The sequence below is a fragment of the Lynx rufus genome, unplaced genomic scaffold, assembly GCF_022079265.1.
Source record: "Lynx rufus isolate CCGP_SWC_20201006 ecotype Redwood Valley unplaced genomic scaffold, mLynRuf1.p SCAF_8, whole genome shotgun sequence".
Lineage (NCBI taxonomy): Eukaryota > Metazoa > Chordata > Mammalia > Carnivora > Felidae > Lynx > Lynx rufus.
Window position 1 is genome coordinate 134,672,417 of NW_025814896.1, and position 27,556 is coordinate 134,699,972.

The 27,556-nt window shown below is 38.3% G+C and overlaps 1 protein-coding gene across 5 annotated transcripts in view; it reads left to right on the forward strand.

Annotated features, from left to right (window-relative positions):
* KIDINS220 (kinase D interacting substrate 220) overlaps positions 1–27,556 on the forward strand; it is a 96,282-nt gene that overhangs the window by 48,297 nt on the left and 20,429 nt on the right. For 3 of the 5 annotated variants that reach the window (XM_047068945.1, XM_047068944.1, XM_047068946.1), the window contains exons 22-25: positions 3,706–3,868; positions 23,255–23,433; positions 24,747–24,973; positions 27,352–27,465. In XM_047068945.1, the coding sequence (XP_046924901.1) occupies positions 3,706–3,868; positions 23,255–23,433; positions 24,747–24,973; positions 27,352–27,465 (683 nt within the window). The remainder of the gene's footprint in view (positions 1–3,705; positions 3,869–23,254; positions 23,434–24,746; positions 24,974–27,351; positions 27,466–27,556) is intronic. The other 2 variants (XM_047068947.1, XM_047068948.1) reach the window with 1 other exon arrangement.

Consider the following 27,556-nt stretch of genomic DNA (forward strand, 5'->3'; position numbering starts at 1 on the left):
TGTTATATAATTGGCCACTTTCCTCCCTCCCCCAGCTCCTTGCGGCCACTGTTCTACTTTGTCTCTACAGAATTTGACTACCTGAAGTACCTCATATATGTGGAATCATACAGTATTTGTCTTTTTGCGATTGGCTTATTTCACTTAATACAACGCCTTTAAGGTTCACCATGTTGTCGCATGTAGCACGTAGAGTCCTTTTTAAGACTGAATAATATTCCATTGTATGTCTATACCACATCTTGGCGTATCCATTCACCTGTTGATGGACATGTAGGTTGCTTCCATGTTTCCATGTTTTAGCTATTGTGAATAATGCTCTTATGAACATGAATATATCGTAATATTTTTTGAGACCCTGCCTTCAGTTCTTTTGGATATATACCCAGAAGTAGAATTGCTGGGTCACATGGTATTTCTATGTTTAATTTTTTGAGGAAACTTCATTTTGTTTTCATGGCTGTACCATTTTACATTCCCACCAACAGTGCACAAAGGTTCCAATTTTTCTACATCCTTGCTAGCACTTGTTTCTTTCTATTGTTTTTTTTTTTTTTTTTGATAGTAGCCATCCTAATACATGAGAAGTAGTATCTCATTGTAGTTTGGATTTGCATTTCCCTAATTAACAATGTTGAACATTTTTGCATATGCTTGTTGGCCATTCCTATATCTTCTTCAGAGAAATGTTTATTCAAGTCCTTTGTCCATTTTGAATTGGGTTGTTTATTGTTGAGTTTTAGGAGTTCTCTGTATATTGTAGATATTGATCTATTGATCCCTTATCAGATATGTGTTTTTTAATTATTTTCTTCCATTCTGTGGGTTGTATTTTCCTCTGTGGATAGTGTCCTTTCACGTACAAAATTTAAAAATTTTCATGAAGATCAGTTTGTCTGTTTTTTGTTTGCATGCCTTTGGTGTCACATTCACGAAATCACTGCCAAATCCAATGTTGAGAAGTTTTTGACCTATGTTTTCTTCTAAGTGTTTTATTGTTTTAAGTTACATTGATCCCTTTTGAGTTAATTTTTATATATGGTGTTAGGTAGAGGGTTCAGCTTCATTCTTTTGCATGTTTTCATAGCACCATTTATTGAAAAGACTGTCCTTTCCCCACCTAATGGTCTTGGCACCCTTGTCAAAAATCAGTTGACCATACATATGAGGATTTATTTCTGGGCTATTCTATTTGATTCTACTGGTCTGTATGCCTGTCTTTATGCCAGTCCACATTGTTTTCATTACTGTAGCTTTGTAGTAAGATTTGAAATAAGGAAGTGTGAGTCCTCCAGTTTCATATTTCTTTTTAAGGATTGTTTTGGTTCTACAGTGTCTCTTGAGATTCCATATGAATTTTAGGATGGATTTTTCTATTTCTGCAAAAAAAAAAGTCATTGGAGTTTTGACAGTGATTGCATTGAATCTGTAGATGACTTTGGGTAATGTTGCTATTTTAACAAAATTAAGTCTTCCAATCCATGAACATGGGATGTCTTAATTATAATTTAAAATGTTGAAATTCAGATTTTACGTGTCTATTGTTTTAGTTTTCAAATGACATTTTATTTTAAATGTTTATTTTGAGAGAGAGAGAGAGAGAGAGTATGTGCAAGTGCACGTGCAAGTGGGAGAGGGGCAGAGAGAGAGAGGGAGAGAGAATCCCAAGCAGGTTCCATGCTGTCAGTACAGAGCCTGATGTGGAGCTCCGTCCCACGAACTGTGAGATCATGACCTAAGCCAAAATCAAGAGTCAGATGCCTAACTGATGAGCCACCCAGGTGCCCCCAAGTGATATTTTAAATAAAAAATACTGACAATAAAATTGAAGATTATTGCCCTGTGACTGAATTCTTTGCAAGGAATTCTGCTCTTCACCATGTTAATGCTTACATGTAAATGTAAATACTTATAATTTAGTTTGTAAGTATGTATTTCTTTCTTGGCATGACATTGAGTAGTACTTGGTAATACTGGCTAGTGTTCACTCTGTTACGATAGTTACACTGGAATTTGCTTTTATGCTAAGGTTGGGGTACATGCTCTGAACTAAATTGCAAGTGAGATTGTGTCTAATATATGTACAATAATTTTGGTAATTAAATCCCTTTAAGTGAGGTCTCAAACCTTATTAAGTTGATTATGTTCTACAATGGAAATGTTCTAGTGTATTATCGATAATATTTATGTACTTATTTAACAAATATATGGTGAGTGTCTAGATATGCCAGATATTGGCCTGGGTATTATGGAGATAAGCAGCAAACAAGGTAAAGTTCTTGACTTATTGGCGAAGACAGAAAGATATAAAAAGTCACGTAATAATAAGTGCCATCAAAACCTCATCTTCCCTTACCATTTAGCTTTGGAATACCCCTGGTGCAGTCATTGCTTCTTTGCTTTTCAATCTAAACCAGTTCCTTTGGTGATCTCATGGAGTCCCAAAGGTTTATATACCATCTACATATGATTCTCAAACGTGTATCTTCATCCTTGCTGCTTTCCAGTTGCCTACTTGATATCTAGTGGTGTCTTATATTCGTCTGATACTTAATATGTCCAAAATTGAACTTTTGATCATCTGCCCCAAACTTAATCTGCCCATAGACTCCCATCTCAGTTAATCCAACTCTTTTTCCAGTTCCTTGGGCCAAAAAAACCCCTTGATATGTTTTTTCTATATACTACCTCCGATCTGTAGTATGTTCTTTAGCTCTATTTTCATACTAAATCCAGAATCTGACCACTTCTCACCATTTGTAACATACTACCCTTATCCAACGCATCATTATGTCTCATCTGTATTAATTGTAGCAGTAGCCTAACTCATCTCCCTGCTGCTACTTTTTCCTCTGTGGTCTATTCTCCATGTGGCGGCCACAGTGACCTTTTGAAATAGAAACCAATCATCTTGTTTCCCTGCTAAGAACTCTATTATGTTTCCATTTTGTTGAAAATAAAAATCTTAAGTCCTTACAGTTTCTTACAAGGCCCTTTTGATCTCTCTCTCTCCACCTCTTTCCCGACCTCTGACCTTATCTTCTACTCTCCTGTTCCATCCCTAACAGACCTCTTTGCCGTTCCCTGAAAATGTCAGGCATGCTCCTGCCTGAGGGATTCTGCTTCTGCCTGTAATGATCTTTCTTTGGAGAGATGCATCATGGGCTTTCTCGTCTTGTCTTAACTCTTTGCTTAAATGTCAGCTTTTCAACAAGACCTTCCTTTTTCGTCTTAGATAAAATTACACTTCTTTTTTTGACACTCCTTGCTTTATTAATTTACCCCATAGAACCGATCACCTTTTAATACACTATATCATATACCTACCAACTTAGACGGTTCTTTAGAGGATGAGGTCCATCATGGATGGGTTCATTGATGTTCTGTTGTCTGATTGTTGAGGCTGACACATAGTTCTGAAAGGTTTTCCCTACAGGTATGTGGTCAAAGCAGTATATAGCACTGGTGGCAAATGACACAGCAAAAATTACTTTAGGATTAAACAGAATTGTGTTTAATCCCTAGGAGTTTTCCAGTACAGCTCTTTGGATTACAGAAGCCATATAAATACTAGGTTGAAATTTGTGGTGTAAATTAAATTGCAGTGTTTAAAGATTTAAATTATTTGTGAATATGCTAAATGTTTTGCTTAGTATAATATTACACATCTATGAATTTAAAAAACTGTTTCCATACTTTTTAAAGGGCGATTACTGAGAGCCAATCAGATTAGTTTCAACTGGGACAGGCTTGCTAGCTGGATCAATCTTACTGAGCAGTGGCCATACCGAACTTCATGGCTCATATTATATTTGGAAGAGACTGAAGGGATTCCAGATCAAATGACACTGAAAACCATCTATGAAAGGTACGTTGTCCGACCTCTTTATGTTTCACTTTATCTTAGATTAACTTGACTTTTCAGAAAAAAGTTAATGCAAATAAAACAAAATGAATACAAAATAATATACATGAAATGTATACTTCTGGATTCAACTAACCATTCTCATTAATTCCATTATAATTTTGGAGTTGTATTAGCACAGGTATATATCTCATGTAAAATTTATAACTTAGGTAGTTGAGTATATTCTTCCCTTTGCAGTGTAACTTACCAGTAAAAAAAGTTTAACTAATAGTCCTATTAGTTTTATGTATTTATACATATGAAATGCAAACTGTGAAATGTTATTATTTCTTTCCATTTTATTGTTTATTCTAAGAGTCTTCATTGAATGTTAAGGAGGTTCCATTTTCAAATCATTAGTGCAGGTATTTTCAGTTTTGGGTCTGGAGAGTTTTTGAAACTGTGAATACAGGCTGGAAAACATTCTTTGCGTTAAACAATAAAGGAATTTATTGTTCCTTTATAGTCAGTCATTTGAAGTACTTCTGAAGTTTTTACTTCTGATAAGAAATTGATTAATTTTTTCTTGAAAGACGTGAAGTTTAGGCTCAGTGAAATGTCAGGCATGTAAAGATATAAGAGTTGACAATTTCTTGTCAGATTCACAAATGAAATTGTAATGCTTTTCGTTCACCAGAACATACCTTCAGAGTTTCCAAGAGCTGCTCAAGTAAGCTATCTGTTAGAAAAAAGGTGGTAGAAAGAAACTATACAGTTTCACACATCTTGGTATAACTGAAACGATTGTTTTCAATATAATTGAAACACTAACGAAGCATTTAGTGTATGGTTCATATATTAAAACTTTTAAGATTACAAAAAATTTTTCTTGAAGTATTGTCAGCATGCAGTTAGTCTTCCTTTGTTTTTCACCCCCATTGTTCACGTAGATATTTTATTTAATGTTTTCTGAGGTAAATAACTAGCTTTAGGCTTACGGAGGATGGCTGTAGTGTTAGTGTACAGATTTGAGGTCTTCCTGCTTTTGCTGTTTAATTTACACTAAATTCAAGTAGTTGTGTAAACCGTGTGCTGTATCAAGTAGGTGTTCCAGTAGGTGGCAGTGACACATAATTACTGTCGGCTGTGGAGAAGTGGCATGGAATCGTATCTGCTCTCTGGTATCTGAGAGAGTATCTTCTTCCCGTAAGACACAAGATTGGTTTTTCCCTTGGTTGTGCAGTAAAACGTTGTTTTATTTCGTGAGTAAGTTTTGCATCGTAACGGGTGTCGTGTACTGTGTAATGAGTGTTGGCTAGATGAGCACGGTTATTGTTAAACAATGAAAATTTAACTTTGGAAACTCTCTAACTTCTTACTAACAACTCATCCCAATGTAATGGGGTTTATTTTTCACATGGTGTATCTTTCACCCAAAGCGCCAGTTAGCGTGGACAGGTAGTCCTTTGGGACTTTGTCTTATCCTTGAGCAATGGTGATTATTTGTGTGTCAATAAAAATATGTCTGAGGAAAGAATAAGCCTTCATTTAGGGACTAGAAACAGGGTTCTTAGAGCCTGTCTGAATCGGTATTGTTCCTGGAGCATGTATTTGGTTTCGGGAATTTGAACCTGTGGCCGCAGGAGAGCTGCTTGTGTCACAGGGCCCTCGTGGAGGGAGGAGAGACTGCTCATCGTGAGCATTTTCTCCTTTTGGTGTCTGTGTCTCCAGCCTTCCTTCCTCAAGTGCCGGGTTCTCCGCCAGGAGCCTTAGTGCTCGCGACGCTCTGTGAAGCTCAGGTGGCTGGGCGGCTCCACGTCCTCAACAGGGAAGATGGTGGTTCGGAAAGTTTAACGTCCCAAAGTCGCTTAGCTCGTGAGTAGCAGAGGCATTTGAGTCCAGGCCTCTCAGAGTCCACAGGGCGCTTCGGTGCCCGCCACTGTTGTAAACACTTTGCGTTTTGACGCCTTTTATTCTCACAGTCTGTGGAGCAGTGTTATTGTTCGTGTTGTGCACATGAGACAATCGAAGCCCAGAGAAGGCAAGGCACGTAGCGGATGTCTCACAGCCACCGAGCGGTAGAGCCGGGGCCCTGGCTCCAGAGCCACGTGCGAAGGGTACTGCCCCGCACGACACGGTAGGGTCATCTGTGTTTTCTTCAGCTGCAGCGTTGTCTGGAGTATGGAAGGCGCTGACATCCTATGATGAAGATGAAGCGTCTCGAGTTTTTACATCTCTGTGTTCTCCATTTCTTTCTAGAATTTCACAAGATACGAATACTCTAACACATGAGATGGTTGATACAAATCGTCTCATTTACTGCAGTGACAGCGGATCTATTAAGCAGGCATTGCTGTAATACATTATTTTTTTTCTACAAGTTTCCTTTACCTTCGTAAAAACAGTTGTTACATTTTTCAGCACCCCACCCCCAGTAAAAGAGTAAATATAGTTCATGTCAGTTTTTGGTTTGGGTACAGAAGAGGACTCAAGTCAGTCTCTTTGTCTTCCTTTAGTTGAGTATATTGCTGAGAAGTACACTGTATCTCAGGATTACAGAAACACTGATCAGCTTTTCACATTTGAAGGGCTGCGGGCTTGAAGCCCCCAGCCACTGGGTCCTCTGCGTGTCCTGTGACGGAGGTAGGGAGTGGTTAAAGTCTGGGTCCCCGGGAGACGGAAGCACGAGGGTTGTGCAAATGAATAAAAGGTCTTTAAAGCCCTCAGAAATTTATCTTTCGGTTCAATCCAACAAAAATATATTAAGTGTTTATTATTTGTGGGTCCTGCTTCTGGATGCCGGAGGTACAGTTGTGAACAAGTACCCGTATATTTACTTTCAATCCAGCAGTCATTTACTCTGAATGTACACCTCCACAAACAAGAAGTTGTGCAACTTAAGTGTGCGTTTATATAAGAACATTGTGGGGGCCCCTCGGTGGCTCAGTCGGTGAAGCGTCCGACTTCAGCTCAGGTCATGATCTCACGGTTTGTGAGTTCGAGCCCCATGTCGGGCTCTGTGCGGACAGCCAGAGCCTCGAGACTGCTTTGGATTCTGTGTCTCCCTCTCTCTCTCTGCCCTTCCCCCACTTGTGTTTTTTTCCCCCTCTTTTTCTCAAAAATAAATAAATAAACATTCACATAAGAACATTGGTTGAAGCACCATGATAGGGTATTTTGTAACTGTAGGAAAGAATGAAGAAAAACTCTGTGATTTACATGGAGGAATTTCTAGGATATAGTAAGTGAAAATAGCAAAGTGTGTAAGAGTGTACAACATGATACTGTTTGTATAAGAAAAGAGGGATAAGTGCCCCTTACCCGTTTATCCCATCCCCCCTCCCACAACCCCTCCTGTAACCCTCAGTTTGTTCTCCATATTTATGAGTCTCTTCTGTTTTGTCCCCCTCCCTGTTTTTATATTATTTTTGTTTCCCTTCCCTTATGTTCATCTGTTTTGTCTCTTAAAGTCCTCATATGAGTGAAGTCATAGAATTTTTGTCTTTCTCTGACTAATTTCACTTAGCATAATACCCTCCAGGTCCATCCACGTAGTTGCAAATGGCAAGGTTTTATTCTTTTTGATTGCCGAGTAATACTCCATTGCATATATATACACCATATCTTCTTTATCCATTCATCCATCAGTGGACATTTGGGCTCTTTCCATACTTTGGCTATTGTTGATCGTGCTGCTATAAACACGGGGGTGCATGTGTCCCTTCGAAACAGCACACCTGTATCCCGTGGATAAATGCCTAGTAGTGCAATTGCTGGGTCGTAGGGGAGTTCTATTTTTAGTTTTTTGAAGAACCTCCTCCATACTGTTTTCCAGAGTGGCCGCACCAGCTTGCATTCCCACAAAGAAATGTTTTTGATGGAGTATTTTTCATCATATAATAAAAATAACTTGGAGTGAGTTTTTGTAGGGGGAATATTTTGTTCAAGTAAATATATATCTCCAATTCTATATTGGAGATGTAATGAGATAATTAGAACTTTGTTTTGCTATTAAATTAATCCATTATTTTAGACTTCAGCACTAGATGGGCCTGCCATCCATTAATGGGTTGGATTCAGGGGGATTTTTAGATTTTTTTTTGTTTTTGTTTTTAGAAAAAAGTGTGTTTTATATGCCTACAAACACAAAGAATATTTTGTAGCTAGTCTAAGGAAAAGAGAAAAAGACAATGTAGTAAGAATCTTCGAGATTCATTAAGGAGTTGACTTAATAATTGACTTAAGATGATTTGGAATGAAAAACTGTAGGAAGACAATTTGATTAACATATTGAAAGATCATATATTGGAATATGGTAGAATAATCTAGCTGACTATTTCTAGTTACCCATAGTTGAGTTCTTTGATTCCATTGCTTGTCATTTGAATAATAAAAAGTTTTATTTACAGCAGACAAAAGCAGCAGTATATAATTGATATTCATTTATTTTATTAAAGAAATCTGATTTGATAAAAACAATCAGAAAATAGTATTTTTAACGCTAGTAGTAAAATTTATTTTTTAATCCATAAAAAGCCTCATTTATTTTTATAGCAATTTGATGACACATCTGCTTGCTTTATTCAGCTGAAAAAGAAAATGTTGGTTCTTGGTGTTTGGTAAAATTGCTTTGTTAAATTATTTTCTAAATTGTTCAACTTTTAACAAATGACATTTGATACTAACACTAGAAAGCAATTTCAGCTAATTAAGTAGATCCCTCTATAAACCATTGGAACATTAAGATGACATACTGTTCATTCAAGATTATTTTAATTGGTACAATTATTGTAATTTTCTTGCAATTATGTGTTGAGCTAAAAGCTTTTGTCTAGATCATTTGAGGGTTTTTTTTGTTAACATACATTTAGGAAGAAGAAAGGGAGTAAAATAAAAACTATAGATAAAGATTTTCTGTCTACTTTTTATTACAACGTTTTAGACAACCATTGAAATATGTTAGTATAAAACTTTATTTCTGGTGTTTTTCAGTAAGCATTTTAAGCAATGATAGAAGTTTTTAAAAGATCAATTTAAGTAGTTTTCATGAAGATAATGTTTAAAATTTTTGTTTTGACACTACTCACGCAATCTTTTACTCAGGATGATATGGTCAGAATAGTTTTGTGATAAGGATAATGCCATACTCTTAATTATTTAAAACAAGTTTTGAGAGAGCCTTAGAATGGTAGCCATGTTCCATTCATTGGAATAGCTATTTGCTGAATAGGCACTGTACGCACCTAGCTTATACCTTTATGCTCAATTCAGCATCTTTAAATTATTCAGGTAGTGGTATTTCTGTACTTGACATTTTTCACAATAAAATCTCATATCTTATGATGTTCATACCTGATACTCAGCCAAAATTTTCCTAAGTTTAACTTGCTCATTTCTGGTTATCTCCTGCCTCCCTTAGCTCTCACTGACCTCTTTCCTCTTTCTTTTATATTATTTGTTGTCCCTCCTCCATCATGTGACCCAGATTATGCACACGTCTATTTCCGTCGCATGTGGATTTAAGTCGTGAATTTCAATAGCATGAAAAACTGGATAATAGTTTAGATTTGTGAAGAAGTTGTCTCATCTCCTTTGTAGTACAAAGTACATCCTTTGTACTGGTGATATTTCTCCTAATTTTGATTTTGAGATACTAGGAATATTTATGCCAAACACTGTTTCATGCGTGGTACTTTTGGTGCTTTTTATATATAGTGTAGAATCTTAATGAAATTCTATCTTTTTGATATGATGTGACTTCTCTGCATGCGTTGATGTTGTCACCATTCAACATTTATTAAATTACTGTCTTGTATATAATTTTTGTTTCCATCTTTTTTCTCAAAACACACTTTCCCTGAATATGTATCACGTAAATACCTTATTCAGGGTAGTTCTTGTTGAGAAGGGAAAAGCTGAGCAAAGACTTGAAGGAAGCAGGAGAATTAGCCAACTAGATATCTAGGGAAAGCATTTCTGGGCAGAAGGAACAGTGTGGACAAAGGTTGTAAGACCAGAGAGTACCTGGAATGTTTCCGTAACAGCAAGGACAAGGGATTTGGTGTGGCTAGAGAGGATTCAGTAAAGCGACGGGGTGGGAGGTGAGGTCAGGAAGGTGTGGAACATGGAAGATCATTGTAAAGGTTTTGGCTTTTACCCTAAGTAAAATGGAGAGCCATTGCAGGGGTTTGAAAAAATTGTATCCCTACCCTGTATGCTCTAAGGTGCCTATTATTTGGCTGTATCAGTGTAACTTGGCGTAAGTTAGGGAATCCTGTTGACCTAAGGGAGCGTATTTTGAGAATCCTGTGTTGCGAAGGGGATGGGAGTGGATCTTGGTGGGAACATTAGGGTAAATGAAAAGTTGTGCAGAGTAGGTGGGGATCCCACAGTAAAGATGAAATGAATGATAGAGAATGGCACTTAACAGCGCGCCATGAAAATGAGAAAGCTAAGAAATGAACAACACGTGTAGACAGTCTGTTGCAGTGTAGTGAAGAAAACTGGTTATTTCTAAACATCTCCGTTAATTTATGACTAATTTCCCTGTATGTCTTTCCTGTTGTAATAATTTCTTGTTTCTTAAGATGATTTTATTCTTTATTTTCTAGTAAAATGTTGGATTTAGAAGCCTACTTTTTGGATCATTTTTTAAATTACCTTCTTTCCTTTGAACTTGCCAGCTGCATGGTTTGTCCCCCAACCCCCACATTTAAGCCCCTGGCTGAGAGTGAATGAAAGGTGGTTTCTGTAGCATTGGCCGATAGGTCAGTGGTGTAGAGGGCAACTAATGAGTTGCTTGTACAGTAATATTAATTTGATTTATGAGTACTATAAGATGGAAATGATGGTCATTGCGTGTCAACTTGGGCTCTACGGATAAAGAAAAATAATTGGTCAAAATTCAATGTACAAGCATCAAGTTTATCTGGAGTTCTGAACAGGCCTAGCCTGGCTCTCCAGCCCATTCTCATGCTTTATCCCTCTTGCTTTTTACCTTTCCACCTGCACTTCTCTGTGGCCCATCCTTCCTCCCCCAACCTTATTCTTCTGGTCACATCTTAAATGCCACAGCCTCAAGAATCCTTTTGTGACCGGCATACCCCATTCTCCAAGATTTTACTAGATGTGTTCCATATATACTGGTATGTTCCTTCATAGCACTTAACATAGTTACCTTTCTATAAATATTTGCATTTCTCCTTAATATTTGTTTCCTGAACTAGACTGTAAACTCCACGACTGTAACTTCCTTAAACCTTGCTGAATTCCTCGCTTTAGACGTTCTTGGTATGGAGTAGGCAGTAGTGATTATTTCTGAGAGAATAAAGAAATATGATGATGACATTTGGATCGAGCAAAGTATGGATTAGGGGAAGGTGGTAAATGAGAAGCCACATTTTATCTCGAAGAGAATACTATTCATAAAGACACCTGATCTTTGGTTCCAAATGTGGGTAAAATGTTTCCTTTGTTATTATACTAGTAGTTCCCTGGGTTAGGCACATAGTAAGTTCTCAGTACATAGCAATTGAACGGTAATTACATATTTCAGTCAGCACCTAGTAGTTTCCACCTTTTGTTGGGTGATACAACAGAATCAAAACAATGTATTTCATAGTCATTTCCTTGTAACTGTGAGTTCACCACATTTCTAAGGTTTCTTGCATTTATAATCCTTTTATGAATGCCATGGTTTGGAATTACTTCATATTGGCCCACCTTTAGACAGGCCCCTCCCACTTCAGCTCCTACCAACAGGCTATTGTCAGTGTTGTTAAAAAGGCCTTATGAGTTAGCTGGACTCCCAATTTTGTTATGCTAAACATTTTGATCAGGTTCATTCATTGACAAATATTTATAGAGTCTTTTATGTACTGGGCATATGCTAATAAAAGTACTGGTTAGTATTACTTGAGTCTTCAGTATATGCCACACGTTGGATTAAGCAGTTTGCATGGATTTTTTAATTTAATGCTAACTCTGGGAGGCAAAGAGTGGGAGTTACTTGGGATCACACAGCTACTACTGCTGGAGCTTCCCCAGACCTATTTCTGGAAGCCAGGAGATGATCTGTAACTACATAGCAAGGCAGCAGATCTGAGAGAATTACAAATACAGAACTATACTAATTTTATTTTTATTTCCAGATGTATTTTATTCATTTTCAAATGAGTATTTAGAATTATTTATTGTATGTCAATGGGAATATTATTATGTATCAACGGGCAGATAGGAAATTTTCCAGAGGATTGAATTTCTGCCCTATTAAAAAAAATGCGGACTCGGGGCGCCTGGCTGGCGCAGTCGGTTAAGCGTCCGACTTCAGCCAGGTCACGATCTCGCGGTCTGGGAGTTCGAGCCCCGCGTCAGGCTCTGGGCTGATGGCTCAGAGCCTGGAGCCTGTTTCCAATTCTGTGTCTCCCTCTCTCTCTGCCCCTCCCCCTTTCATGCTCTGTCTCTCTCTGTCCCAAAAATAAATAAACGTTGAAAAAATATATATATAAAAAAAATGCAGACTCTTACCAACTTATGTAAAACCCCAAATAAATGCTTTATTCAGTTCTAATTGTGTCTAGTAACTGCAATAGGTTCTGTAGGGAATGCTTAAAAAAATCAGTTGTGATATTTGACACTTAAACAGCTGGTACCTCTGTTTTTTAAGCCTTTATATCATTTTTATATGCATTAGGTGGCTGTAATTTTTTTAGGTAGCTTTTCAATAGCTTTTCATTTGCTTTAAATAGGATAAAATTGATTTAAAAAATATTTTCTCATTTAAACTCATGATGCCATGTTCAGTAATTTTATGGAAATAAAATAAAAACAAAAAGACCAAAGAAAGAATTTTAAATATTCCAAAGTTGTGCGTTTCTAACTCCAACATGAAAAAAGTATATTAACTAAGGTTGTTTGAAATCTGAAATAAAAAACTCAACTTCTCTAAAGTATATGTTTTGATATGTAAAACAAAAATATTACTTATGCAGGTAATAATTATATTAACATAATTTATATTATAATACGGTACGAGTATTATGCACATTTACATTTTAAAAAACCCAAGTCTGATTACTGAAGGATTCACATTTGCCACCAGACTGTCTATTTGTCTATCATCTATATGAAGTTATTTTTTTCAACAGACGTTCATGATTTTAGAATTTCAAGTCAAAATATTTTTAAGACTCTTTGAAATAGGAGAATAAACAACAAAAGTGCTGGGTAACCGAAACAGGTAAAGGGAGTGGCCGCTGTAGAGCTCTGCCGCCAGCAGCTCCTGGTAGCAATATCCGGGAAGTCCACAAGGGGGGAGTATTTCACTAGAGACATTATTAGCATGTTCAGCCAAGAAATAAGCCCTACTTCATTTTGCTCTTCCCTTTCCAGAGCAGGAAAACAAGGAAAGCACTTAAGTTTAAATATGAATATCTGACACTTGAAAGTTTAATTTCCATGCCTGTTTTTTAAAAATGGCTTCACAGGACGTTCGTAAGTACCGAGACTCTTGATCACAGGCAAATGAGTGGTTATCTGATTTTATGGCATAGTCTTTATTAAGTTTAGTACTACCTTTTCCTCCTCAAATTTTTTTTTATTTTTTTGTACTTTTATTTTTTTCAACGTTTATTTATTTTTGGGACAGAGAGAGACAGAGCATGAAAGGGGGAGGGGCAGAGAGAGAGGGAGACACAGAATCGGAAACAGGCTCCAGGCTCCGAGCCATCAGCCCAGAGCCTGACGCGGGGCTCGAACTCCCGGACCGCGAGATCGTGACCCGGCTGAAGTCGGACGCTTAACCGACTGCGCCACCCAGGCGCCCCTCCTCAAATTCTTTTAAATGAGCTTTTGGGAAAAGAGTGGGTATGAAAAAAGGGGAGTATTTGAAAGATATAAATAAATAAAATTGGTCTTTATAAAGATTTCTATTAGATTAAAAGTATTAAATTCTAAACATTGTAGAACTTGGGTTCTATTCTTATTAAACATTAAAGCTTTAAGATAGCTTATCTAATAAAGGTTTTGTTTTTTAAAAAAAAAATTTTTTTAACGTTTTATTTATTTTTGAGACAGGAAGAGACAGAGTATGAACAGGGGAGGGTCAGAGAGAGGGAGACACAGAATCTGAAACAGGCTCCAGGCTCTGAGCTGTCAGCACAGAGCCCGACGCGGGGCTCGAACTCACGGACGGTGAGATCATGATCTGAGCCGAAGCCGGACGCTTAACCGACTGAGCCACCCAGGCGCCCCTAAAGGTTTTGTTTTAATCTGAGGCATATTCATAGACAAGCTTTGATTTCAGAACCTTCATTCTGTATACCTCCTTTTCAGAGTTTTATTTCAAAACATTTGCTTCCTCTAGATGGTTAACGGAAGAATCTTTAAGAATTCCAAAAGGAAACAATAATAGGAACATCTCTTACTGTTTGGTAGCACCTCCCAATATTAGTAGTGTTCCTCAAGCAGCTATGAAAATCAGATCTCATTTACTTTTATCAGAATATTTTTTCAATACATCTTAGTACAAACTCTTGATATGGGACAATGGGCTTTACATTTTTATGATAGATAGTATTTTCATATTGAGTCAGTTGCAATTATTTTGCCTCTCTTAACCTCTTTACCGAAGTCTTCTGTTATTACCCTAGCTTGAAACTATTGTTTTATCATCTGAATTAGTATTATCTGATCACTTGCGTGGCAGCAACTGGGTAGGCATTGGGCTGTAGTACGTGGTTTCTCAGGCTTCCCCCCTCCCCCCCCCCCCCCGGTGGAAACCTTTTTGCAAATTAAATCTTATGCACAACCCCGGTAAATAAAGCAGAATGAATATAAATTAATTGACTCAAATTAGAATGTTTCCTAATAAATTCAGTTAGAAAAATGAGCTGTTCTGAAGAACATATTAAAATTGAAACATGTAGGGGTGCCTGGGTGGCTCAGTTGGTTGAGCGTCTGACTTTGGCTTAGGTCATGATCTCGAGGTCTGTGAGCTCGGGCCCCACGTCAGGCTCTGTGCTGACAGGTCAGAGCCTGGAGCCTGCTTCTGATTCTGTGTCTCCCTCTCTCTCTGCCCCTCCCCTGCTCATGCTCTGTCTCTCTCTCTCTCTCTGTCAAAATAAATAAACATTAAAATTTTTTTTTTTAATTGAAACATGTGGATGATCCCTGCATGCTTACCTTGGCATAAACCTCTCTTTGTTTCTGTACTTAGTTTTGGTAATATAATATCAAGAAAATTCTGAATCCTAGGTAGATTCAAATGTTACCAATTTTTAAACGTGCTTTGCAGTGGCAGGATGTTTTCAATTAATTTGGCTTCATCGGTCGGTCACCAGGCTTATGTGACAGCTGCTCACATTTCTTCTAATTGGTTGAAGTGCTGGGTGCTGCTTCTCTGACAAGGTCCTGTCACCTGAGTCATGTCATAAACTAGCACTGATTTCTGAACTGTTTATTACGCTCTGACTTGGGCACATCAGGTGGAGTAGTGCACTCGCTTGCCTAACTTTATGAAGAGGAAAGTGCTGGACTGGATTAATTAAAAAAAAAAAAAAAAAAAAGGAATTTATATCTGCACCTGAAAATGGAGGAAAAACCTTATTTCAAAGTCTGCAAAAAATTAAAACAAAAAATCAGGATGACCTGAGGCTTATATGTTGGTCTTCTTCAATACATTAAAATTTAATATGTAACAGTGTTCTATCTTATTATATTTTAAGGAGTTGAAAATATGTAAATCATTACTTAAGAACTCTGAACCCTGTCTGTGGCCCCCAGTTTGAGCCAGTGCAGGGAACGGGGCACAGGCTTTTGAATCAGGCCGGATGGGCACCAGCTCTGCCACTTACATCGGAGGTGACGTCAGGCCAGTTGCTTCACATCTCTGAGCCTCGGTTTCCTCATGTTAAAAGTTGAAATGGTACCTCGTGGAATGTTTGGGAGATGGAAATTAGGTAAACTAGAGAAAACACCTGGCTCAGAGAATGGCAGGCTGTAGATGTTCGTATACAAATACTAGTACTTTAAAAAATTTTCTTCTCAATTCCTTATAACCTTCGCATGTATTTTTGCTGTCAGATTACATGTAAGAACACACGTAATTTACATGTGTGTTCTTCACAGCATCTTACACAACACACAGAAATGAAGGCGGTGCCTTATCTGTAATGTACATGAGCCAGTGCAGATACCTCTTTGAGCTTTTGTATTTTACCCTTCCTGTTTGTCGATCCTTTCTCATCCCTGTAGTTACCAAACTTGCAACCTTAAAGCCAAGTTAAGTTATACTTCCGGTGTCATTTTTACACCAAAACCAAGGGAGCTCAGATGTGGAAGGGACGGTATAGGCCAGGGCTTTCCTTCATTACTTTGAGAGAGAGAACATCTCCCACGTGGTGGGTGTGGGAAGCATCCACAGGGCTGTCCACAAGATGGAAGAGATCTACTTCAGCCCTCTGAAATAAGGAAACTGGAATTGAGAGAGGTGACAGGACTTGGCCCAAATCACACAGTTACCCAGTGACCCAGCCTTTCAAGTAAATTAATTTTTTTTTTTTTTTAGTATTTATCTTAGTGTGAGAGACAGAGACAGAGAGCAACAGAGCATGAGCGGAGGAGGGGCAGACACAGAGGGAGACACAGAATCCAAAGCAGGCTCTTGGCACTGAGCCGTCAGCAGAGCCCGACGCGGGGCTCGAATTCACGAACCAGGAGGTCATGACCTGAGCCGAAGTCGGACGCTCAACCGCTCAACGGACTGAGCCACCCAGGGGTCGCTTAAGTTAATTTTGTTATACCTTTTAAATAGTTCATCTCGTTACTTTTACTTGTCAGACATTATAGCCTTATTCTGACTTAACCTGAGCTGGTGAAGTCTGGATTTAAGGAAAGGTGCCACAGTAAGTACCCTGTTCTATCCTTTCAGAGCCCAGCCGGGATGCAGTGTAGGTCTGTATTCCCAGAAATGACAGCCTGTAATGGAAAGCATCTAACACGTAAATAGGTAGTAAGTTTATACAGTAGCTTCAAAGGGAGACGTTTACCCCAGACGTTGGTTATACTATTTCCTTGGCTGTTGAACGCACTGCTGTTCATCACTGGATCGAGTGGAATCCTCGCTGGAGAGTATTAAGCTGCGTTTCTTTTCGAGTGTAAATGCTTCTGTGTCAAAATAATTCAATGCTTTAAAAAAAAAAGGGATAAGGAGATTTTTTAAATTCCACTATAATTAATGTACAGTGTTACATTAGCCACAGGTGTACAATTTAGTGATTCCACAACTCTCAGTGCTCATAAGTGTGCCCTTATCCCAAGGATATTTTTATGGTCATAAAATTTTCCTTTATTTCTAGTCCTAGTTCATTTTTCAGTTTCTGACTACATTTGCTATTCAAGCTCAAAGAAAGAAGCGAGGATGGCCGCAACATATGAACAAGACGTGGCCAGCAGCACCGACTTGTAAAGAAGTAACTTGGATAAGGGGGAGCTGTGTCACGTGAGGTCCTGGGTGTGGTGGCATCTCTGCCACCAAGGTCGTGTCTTGTGCTGTCCATGTGAGTCCTAGCTGAAGTCCAGCTGCAGTTATGCAAATTGCGGTCTTAATGATAGTCTACTGAGTTCGCATATTGAGCACTTAAAAAAATTTTTTTAAATGTTTATTTATTTTTGAGACAATGCAAGAGACAGAGTGCAAGCGGCGGAGGGGCAGACAGAGGGAGACACAGAATCCGAAGCGGGCTCCATCCAGGCCCTGAGCTGTCAGCACAGAGCCCGACGCGGGACTCGAACTCATGAACCATGAGATCACAACCTGAGCCAAAGTCGGATGCTCAGCCGACTGAGCCGCTCAGGCGCCCCTAAAATTTTTTTTAAATTACGTTACTACATGTTTCTTCCAGTGTAAAAAAGTAATCTTGGGCCTTAATATTCTTTTTTTTTTTTTTTTTTTTTTTTAAAATTTTTTTTTCAACGTTTTTTTATTTATTTTTGGGACAGAGAGAGACAGAGCATGAACGGGGGAGGGGCAGAGAGAGAGGGAGACACAGCGTCGGAAACAGGCTCCAGGCTCCGAGCCATCAGCCCAGAGCCTGACGCGGGGCTCGAACTCACGGAGCGCGAGATCGTGACCTGGCTGAAGTCGGACGCTTAACCGACTGCGCCACCCAGGCGCCCCATGGGCCTTAATATTCTGACCAGATAGGAAATACACACTGTCTTGAAAATATATACGCCTTCGGTGGGAAATAATCTTTTTAAAATGTAGAGGAAGCTGTTCTGCTAAGCAAAAGAGTAACATTGTTTAGCTCTCCCAGTGATTTATTTGGAAATTTAGACAAGTACTTTCACGGTTAGCATTATATAATCCTAATTGGATCGTCCTTAAACACATAAGTCAAACACATTAAATGCTTGAAACCAGAAACTAACAAACCTGAAGGCTTGGCATGATTACGTATTCACCGTGCCACATACACAAGTGCTTTGTTGTTTTCTAGTGCGGTTACTGAATAGGATGCCTTTAAAATGCAGCATTACTTTTGTAAGCTTTGAAAAGTAGGTGCTAATGAGAACATTGGACCCCGCACTGTTGTTTTGAGAATGGGCTCTGACCACTGCATGCAGGCGCCCCTTTTCCCTTTGCTCCGCTGAGTGTACTGGGCTCAACACAGCCTTGTGCTTGTGGGCGGTTGTAGTTCCTGTTACTTTGCTACTTTTTTTACTTTAGCTACAGACGCCCTAGGCTAGTGGCCTTTCCAATATGATATGAAAGGTGACTCCTGGAATTGTTATCATGGTACTTTTATAAGAATCGTAGGAGTGATTGAAATTTAAGCGATGCAGCAAAGGCAGTACCTCAGAGGGAAATGTATAGCCGTAAATGCCGATGTTAAGGAGGAAGAAAGACCTTCATAGCTTAACTTTATACCTTGATTAACTAGGAAAAAAAGAACACATTTTTAAGGTTTCAAAGCTAGCAGAAGGAAGGAAAAAATAAAGGTTAGAGCCGAGATAAACAAAAGATTAGAATAACTATAGAATTGACCAAACCAAAAGTTGTTTCTTTGAAAAAGATCGACAAAATTGGCAAACCTTCTACTACACTGACAAAGGAAAAAAGAACACACAAATAACTAAAATCAGAAAGTGACGGTACTACCACCAATCATACAAGAATAAAAAGAATTGCAAGAGAATATTCAGTAGGTGCAGAAAAGGCATTTGACAAAATCCAGCATCCTTTCACAATAGAAACACATAGAAAACTGGGAATACAAAGGAGCTTACTCAACATGAAAAGGCGTTTGTAAAAAAACCCACTGCTAACCTCATTCTCCATGGTGAAACACTGCAAGTTTCCCCACTAAGACAGAACGTGATAAGGACCCCTGCTGCTGTGGGCTGCATGTGTCTCTCCCAAGTTCATATGTTGAAACCCTATTCCTCAATGTGATCATATTGGAGGTGGGGGCTCTGGGAGGTAAATAGGTTCAGATGAGGTCATGAGGGTAGAGTCCTGGGATTAGTGTCCTTACAAGAAGAGAGAGTTAGCTGCAAACCAGGGAGAGGGTTCTCATCAGAACCTGACTGTGCTGGCACCATGATCTCAGACTTCCATATTCCAAGAACTGTAAGAAATAAATGTTTTTTAAATCACCCAGTCTATGATATTTTGGTATAGCAGCCTGTAGCTGACTCAGACACCCACTTTCACTACCACTGTTCACTATTACACTGGAAGATCTAGTGAGTGCAATTGGACAAAAAGCAGGAGGAAAAGGATCCAAATTGGAAAGGAAGAAATAACACTATCTCCAATCGCAAATGATGTGATCCTGTATATAGAAAATCTCAAGGAATCCACAAGAAAGCTGCTAGAGCTAATAAGTTCAACAAAGTTGCAGGCTACAGATCAACACAATATCATTTGTGTTTCTGTACCTCTGCAGTGAACTATCTGAAAGGAAATTAAGAAAGCAATTCTAGGGGTACCTGGGGGCTCACTTGGTTAAGCATCCAACTCTTGATCTCAGCTCAGTTCTTGGTCTCAGGGTCTGTGAGTTCAAGCCCTGTGTTGGACACCACACTGGGTGTGGAGCCTACTAAAAAAGAAGCAGCAGCAGCAGCAGCAGAAGAAAGCAATTAAATTTACTATTGCATCTAAAAGAATAAAATACCCAGAAATAATTAAGAAAAATATTTTTAATGTTTATTTATTTTTGAGAGACAGAGACAGACCATGAGCAGGGGAGGGGCAGAGAGAGAGGGAGACACAGATTCCGAAGCGGGCTCCAGGCTCTGAGCTGTCCGCACAGAGCCCGACGCGGGGCTTGAGCTCACGGACCGCCAGATCATGACCTGAGCCAGAGTTGGACACTTAACCAACTGAGCCACCCGGGCGCCCCTGCCCCCCACCCCCAGGAATAAATTTAACCAACAAGGTTAAAGGCTTGTACAATGAAAACTATGAATTGCTAAATTAAAGAAGATCTAAAAAAATCTAAATGGAAATATATCTCATGTTCATCAGTGGGAAGACTGAATATTAAGATGTCAGAACTACGCAAAGTGATCTACAGATTTAATACAATCCCTACCAAAATAGCCTTGTTTTGCAGAAATGGAAACCTGATTCTCAGATTCACATGAAATTGCAAAGCATCCCAAATAGCCAAAACAGTCTTGAAAAGATTCTTCTTGAAAAAGAAGAAAGTTGGAGGACTCACACTTCTCAATTTCAAAACTTACTACAGACCTACGGTGATCAAAACAATGAGGCACTGGCCTAAGAATGGGGAGATAGACCAATGAAATAAAATTGAACATTCAGAAATAAACTGATACATCTGTGGGCTGCTTGAGCTTTGACGAGGGTGCCAAGCCCATTTCATGGGGGAAAGAATGGTTTCTTCCACAAATGGTGCTGGGACGACTAGATCTCTACGTGCCAAAGAATGAAGTTGGACCCCCATTTCACACCACGTATGAAAATGAACTCTTAAGTGGATCAACCTACTCTTTTCCAAGCGTAAATCTCTTTTCAATATCAGAAAGTGTAATTACAGTGAAAATTATTACAGAAGAATAGAGCTCTTTGGGAACAATGTATTTTTTTCTTTGTATTCGTTCTACAAATATTTATTAAGCAAAAGTGATGTGACACTATTCTGCTCTAGGCTCTGGAGATAACAATAGTGAACAAAACTGAACCTCTTCCAAGCTTTAAAGGAACTTACGGTCTAGAGGGGGAATAGACATCAACAAAATAATTCCACTAATGATTATCAAATTCCGGTTGGGATATGTGGTGTGCAGGAAAGTAAATGTGCTACGAGGGTGTGCTCTTGGGAAAGACTTGCTTGAAGAGGCGGGGAGTTGGGTCGAGACAAAGGGGGAGTAGGAATTAGCGGGGTCAAGACCGAACAAGAGAGCGTAGTTAGCTCCTGAGGCGTTCTGGGTTTTCAGTGGTCTTTCCACACATGTGGACTTCACTTCATCTTTTGTTTCACACCCATTGGCGGTGGTGCTGAGGAGCTGTTTTCTGTCTGTGTTCCGTCTCCATCCCGGAATCTCAAAAGTGCTCTGTGCATAGAGTGTTATTTAATAAATGGGCACTCACTGATCGAATGTATTTGAGCCCAGTAGGGGTTGAATTTGTCTTAAGGTAATAAAATTGTGAGGCAGTTAAGAGTGTTCTCTAAGTTTTTGAAGGAATTTTGTCTTCTTTTTAACCTTGTAGGATTAAATAATGACATTATCAGGCAGCTACTTTTAGATAAAGTGTGACAAATCATGCCTTCTTCATAAATTATGCTTTTAGAACCTGTTTATATTTTGATTCAAAATAGAAATTTTTTTCCCCCCATGTAATTTAAGACCTCATTTTGAATGCAAGCGATTTGAATGGCTTATGTAATTTCTGCCAAGGAATTAATACGGACTTTCTATAAACCACTGTCATTTGTAATCAAAATGCCTTTAACTTACATTGCCGTTGGCGTTAACAAGTATTGCTAGATTGGTAGCATAGAAAGAAATTGCATTTAAACTTACTAGGAGCTCATTGATGCCTGAGGCTTTATAACGCTTTCTGTGGGCCATTTAACTGCTGGCAACTTTAATTCACATGATTCATAATACTGGAAATTCAAATTCACTCTTAATTGAAAAGTGAAGTTACTTAAATTCTTTAAATACTAACCTTTGGAAAAATATCTGCAAAATAAAGACACATATGATTTTAGTGGCCCATTGCCAAAAGATTATCATTTACATAAATATCTCTTTCAGTGGAAGAGTTTAAGTATTGAGCTCAAAAGGTTAGAATCGAGACTTCAATCTGGAAACCAGCAGTAGACTGTTGGCTTGTGAACAGCAGTATTGTTCATCATATTGAGAACACTGTTCACATTCAAGTTTAAGCAGAGCTGGCATTAAAATTCAGTTAATTTGTTTCATGTGACTTGTCAGCTGTGTGTTTTTATCTAAATCTTTCTAGCTTCCCTTCTTAGTATTTTATGTTCCACTCCTGAAACAGATGAACTACCTTTTTAACTGTGTAAACTCTGAAATCTTGGCCACTTCTGCAAATGAGTCTTTGCAACCATTCTCCTAGGTTTTTCATTTCATTTAAAATATATCACTGATCAGTTTGAATGCCATTTTAATTTATTAAAAAGTAATCCCATCAGAGGGTTCTTCTGTTTTGTGCAGGTGTGCGTGAGTCCGTGCAAGAGACTCCCTGAGGCTCATTAACACAAAATCCTTGTCCTTGTGTCCTCACCGGCACCCTGTCTTTTCTTGTTTGCTAATTTTGTTCCCTGGGCTTTCCCTCGGATGGCTTTTAATATTTGGCTACTAGCCCAGGATTGGGTCTGAGCAGTAAAGAAATAGAAAATAAGACCTTTTTTGAAACAGGAAAAACCTGCACTAACTTTTTTCTAGTGTATGTAATTTATTTAAAAATTATCATTTACTTCTTCTTTTCTTTGCAAGCTAAGGACGGTGGTATTCCATAATAAATGTGGGGTTGAGAGCTGGTCAACTTCTCTTGCCCAGTTGCGTGGCTTTGGTCAGGCTGGCTCATTTGTCTGAGGCTCGCTCTGCTGTGTGTAAAATGGTAACTCCTTTAACCTTCACCAAAAGGTCCTCATCCACATGTGAAGAGCCTGAAAAACCTGCTTTCTTTCCTGTTCCCTAGCCCGAGTCCTGCCTGTGGCCAAAGGCGTTCTAATTCTGACCTCACACTTGTTTAGTCATTTTGTAACTGCAAATTTTTTTGTCCTTAAAATTTTTTTATGATGTGTAATGTGATATTTATTTTTATGAATAGATTTTAAGTTACAGGTAGAATTTTCCTTTCTAATAGTGACATTAATGACCTTTTCCATTTGTTTCTTGTTTAAGGATATCAAAGAATATTCCAACAACTAAAGATGTTGAGCCACTGCTTGAAATAGATGGAGATATAAGAAACTTTGAAGTGTTCTTGTCTTCAAGGACCCCAGTTCTTGTGGCTCGAGACGTAAAAACCTTTTTGCCATGCACTGTAAACCTAGACCCCAAACTACGGGAAATTATTGCAGGTGGGTATTGGTAGTAAGTTTAATTTTTCTTATCTGAAGTCCTCAAAATGTTTCCCATTTCTAACTTAGCGATGTAAGTTTCTCTTGCTCCATGAGATACCAGGAAATACTGAACCAAGCACTACACAGGAGAATTTGTGGAATTGAGGATTAAGAATCTTGACATTCCTTAGAAAATGTTAAGTAATGTTATTTATTAAATTCATTTTATTCTAATATTTTTCATGAGAACCCACACACCTGACTTAACTGCTTGAGAGTCAAATTTTGAGATATAGTCACCATTTTAAGATGTCAGCCCATTATGGGGCGCCTGGGTAGCTCAGTCGGTTAGGCATCTGACTTCGACTCAGGGCATGATCTCACGGTTCGTGAGTTCGAGCCCCGCGTCGGGCTCTGTGCTGACAGCTCAGAGCCTGGAGCCTGCTTCGGACTCCGTGTCGTCTTCTCTCTCTGTCCCTCCCCCACTTGTGCTCTGTTTCTCTCTGTCTCTAAAAATAAATAAATGTAAAAAAAAAAAAAACTAAGATGTCAGCCCATTGTAATTTTTCTGTGACCAAGCTTATATAGGAGTCTTTATCCGAGGGGGCAAAATATGGTTATCTAAATTTTAACTTAAATTTGTGGACTGGAAATTGAGGATAGTGACGTTGAAGTTTTGGAATAATTTCACGTGTCCTTGAGGCACCACTACATGCACATGCACACACACAAAATCTTTATTGAGACACGTTATCTTTGGTGTGGCACTGCTGACCCGCCTTTGAGTTTTCCGGGAGTTATGAAGAGAGAGCCTGAAACTACTTGTACATTCTTTTTTTAGGTACTAGTTATAAGGCTGATGTCAAGGTGTGTTGTGTGGCCATGGAATTGGTTGTGGTTGTTCAGAGATGGATGAGTCATATACTTTGCAAGCCCACAGCTTAGCGATCATTGTATTTATTAATATCAGACAGGTGTGAATTATTAATAGTAACACTTAATGGATCATAAACAATTGTTAGAATAGCACAAGTACCTTAAAAAGTCAAAGAAAAAATTATTGCTCTGGTAACTGAAGAGAAGAATCCAGATGGTGACTTTTCAAATGGTGACAAAAGCTTTAATGCAAACTAGTTGGGTTTTTCCTCTCTGGAATGACTATGGACAAGGTTTTCCGAGCCAAGATTTCCTGTCTCCTTTAAGCCAGTTGGAATTCTTGGCAAGTGAAAAAAGCATGTCTCTGTCTGGTAACCAAAGAAGGAGGTGATAGTTGGACTAATTACTAAAGTCCTGTTTCCTTTTGCCTTCTGGGGTATCATTTAATCTTTTAGATGTTCGTGCTGCGAGGGACCAGATTAATATCGGCGGACTTGCATACCCCCCGCTGCCTTTACACGAAGCTCCTCCAAGGCCACCGTCAGGCTACAGTCAGCCTCCGTCTGTCTGTTCTTCTTCTACTTCCTTCAACGGACCGTTTGGAGGTGGGGTCGTGTCTCCCCAGCCTCACAGCAGCTATTACAGTGGGATGACGGGACCCCAGCATCCATTCTACAACAGGGTAAGAGAGTGCTGGGAATCCTCAATTTTAAGAACTTGTTTGGGGGAAATATCAGAAGTTTTCTGCTGTGGATTCTATTATTGTTTTGAAATGGCACTTTAGCTTTAAAATAGGAAAAATGTTAAGATGGAATTTAAAGTACATGATTTTTTAAAAATCAAAAGAATTTTTCACTTGGACGGGTTCTAGATCTCAATGGAGTCTGAATGTTAGAGATGCTTTTTGTTTTCATAAGAAAGTGAACTCCACAGGGTCATCAGTGACTGTCCTGTGCTACGAAGGGAGCTGTTTCTCTATTTGTTCATAAAGAAATGTTGCATTTGTTATGTTTTGTGTAATTACATTGGCATTTAAAAACAATGGTGAACTTGAATTTCCACAGTAGTTTAGTAAACCCATATTTAATGTGTGTTACAGCTTTTAAGCGTGAGATAATGATGGCAGATGCTGCTTGTAGGATTCAGATGTTTTTGCCAAATAACAGCCCGGTGGCCCATTTCTAAAGTTATATTTCAAGTTTTGGCAGTCATGTATAATTGTTTACTTAGTATAAATATGATAATTTTCTACTTAAAAAGATGAAAGCACAAGTATCAGTGGTATACAGACCCTGTCAAGGTTAGTAGCCCAAGCTACACCTACCTTAATGATCTTAAATACTAATATTTCCTACTGGAAAATGGAGCATTGAACCCTCCTTGTGTACTTTCTGGAACCATACTCTAAGGTCCGTTACAGTTTCTTATTTTTGTTGTCTCCCTCTTTAGTTTAATCTGAGAAAAACATAGAGGCTAGTATTCATAGGAGCCAACAACTGCATGCCTAAATAAATTTCACGTGAGCTAGGAAGAAAGTGAAGTTTAGAATAAATGTGGCAAAGAAGGAGTTCCAGAATTTAAATTAAAATTTCAGTTTTTGAAAAATGTGGGCCATCTAAGTACAGTTGACCCTTGAACAACACGGGTTTGAGCTGTGTGAATCCACTTATACCAAGAGGGTTTTTGGTGTTTTGTTTTGTTTTGTTTTTTGATAAATACAGGACAGTACTGTAAATGTATCTTCTCTTCCTTATGACTTTTTTCTCTAGCTTACTTTATTATAAGAAAACAGTATATAATGCATACAACATGCAAAATATGTGTTATTTGATTGTTCTGGTCACCAGTAGGCTATTAGTAGTTAAGTTTTGGGGAAGTCAAAAGTTATGCATAGACTTTTGACTACTCGGAGGGTCAGCACTCCTAACCCCTGTGTTGTTCAAGCTCAACTGTAATTAGGGGCACTATTCACAGAGGTCCTGTGAATAATGTTATTCTACTCTTTCATTCAGACAGGGAGAAAAAGGTAGATCAGTAGCATTTTATAATGTAGTCCATATTTACAAAAGTTAACTGTGGGGTAACAGTGTTGAAATGCAGGTTTTTTATTTAGCAGTCTTAAAATCTGCTGTAGTTTCACATAAAATGGCTCATTGATCGGTCGATGACAGTTGAGGTTTTGAAACCAAGAAATTTATTTATTTTTTTAATTTACCATGCCATCTAGGCTGATGTGATGCTTTAATAGCATTTTATCATTTTAAAAACACTTAAAATTTTCTCATGTTTTTAGATGTAGTTATTATTTGTTCTAGTTATCTGAGGTTTCCAGTCTAAAAGTTAAAAGCAGAACAATTTTCTTAAATGGCAGCAGTTAAAAGGTAGGGGAGGATGTTATTTCAGTGTAATGAAGCTTAATGAGTTTTAATCTTTATGTTTAGCCCATATAATTTGCTGTCTCCTGTTTATGTGAAGTTGGCTACAAATAAAGGCAGTAGTTACAAATCTCACTAAACAATGGATTCCCCATTAATAAATACACCTTATTTAAGAGATAAACTCTAAACTATAGGATATAAAGTAAGCTCTAGGAGTAATATTCTTGGAATCCATGCTAGGTGTTCTTGTATACGTTGAGACTTTTTTTTTTGGTCTTACTTAAAGCTCATCTTTTTTTGTAAAGAACAGTATTCTATTAAAAGTCCATTCTGCTTTTTTAAAGAGATTGTGAGTTAATATTTGTAAATCACTTAGAAACTGACATGTGGAAGCCCGTAAAAATGTTAAAAAGAGACTCTTGTGTCAGATTGTAAGGTGCAAAACTTCAGTTGCTTACAAACCTTACATTAAATCAACAATATGAAATTTTAAATACTGGTCTTAACTTTGGGTTTAATATCTGACAGACTGTGAGTAAGGTACTTTTTCTTTTGTTTTGTCACTTGCATTATTCAAAATTTGGAGTTGTGTTTTGTTGGTTAGTTTCATTTGATAAATCTCATCACACTTTGATTTCTGTAATTGTTTATCCCCTTCTTTTGTTACGTGTTTTTTCCATAGCCATTCTTTGCCCCCTACCTTTACACGCCAAGGTATTACCCTGGCGGCTCCCAACACCTCATCTCACGTCCATCAGTAAAAACGAATTTGCCCAGAGATCAAAGCAATGGCCTAGTAAGTATAAAAAAGGGTAACTAAAGTATTAATCTAATAAGACACATAGACAGCACTAGTAGTTTGGTTATTTCCTTTCTGTAGCAAAAGA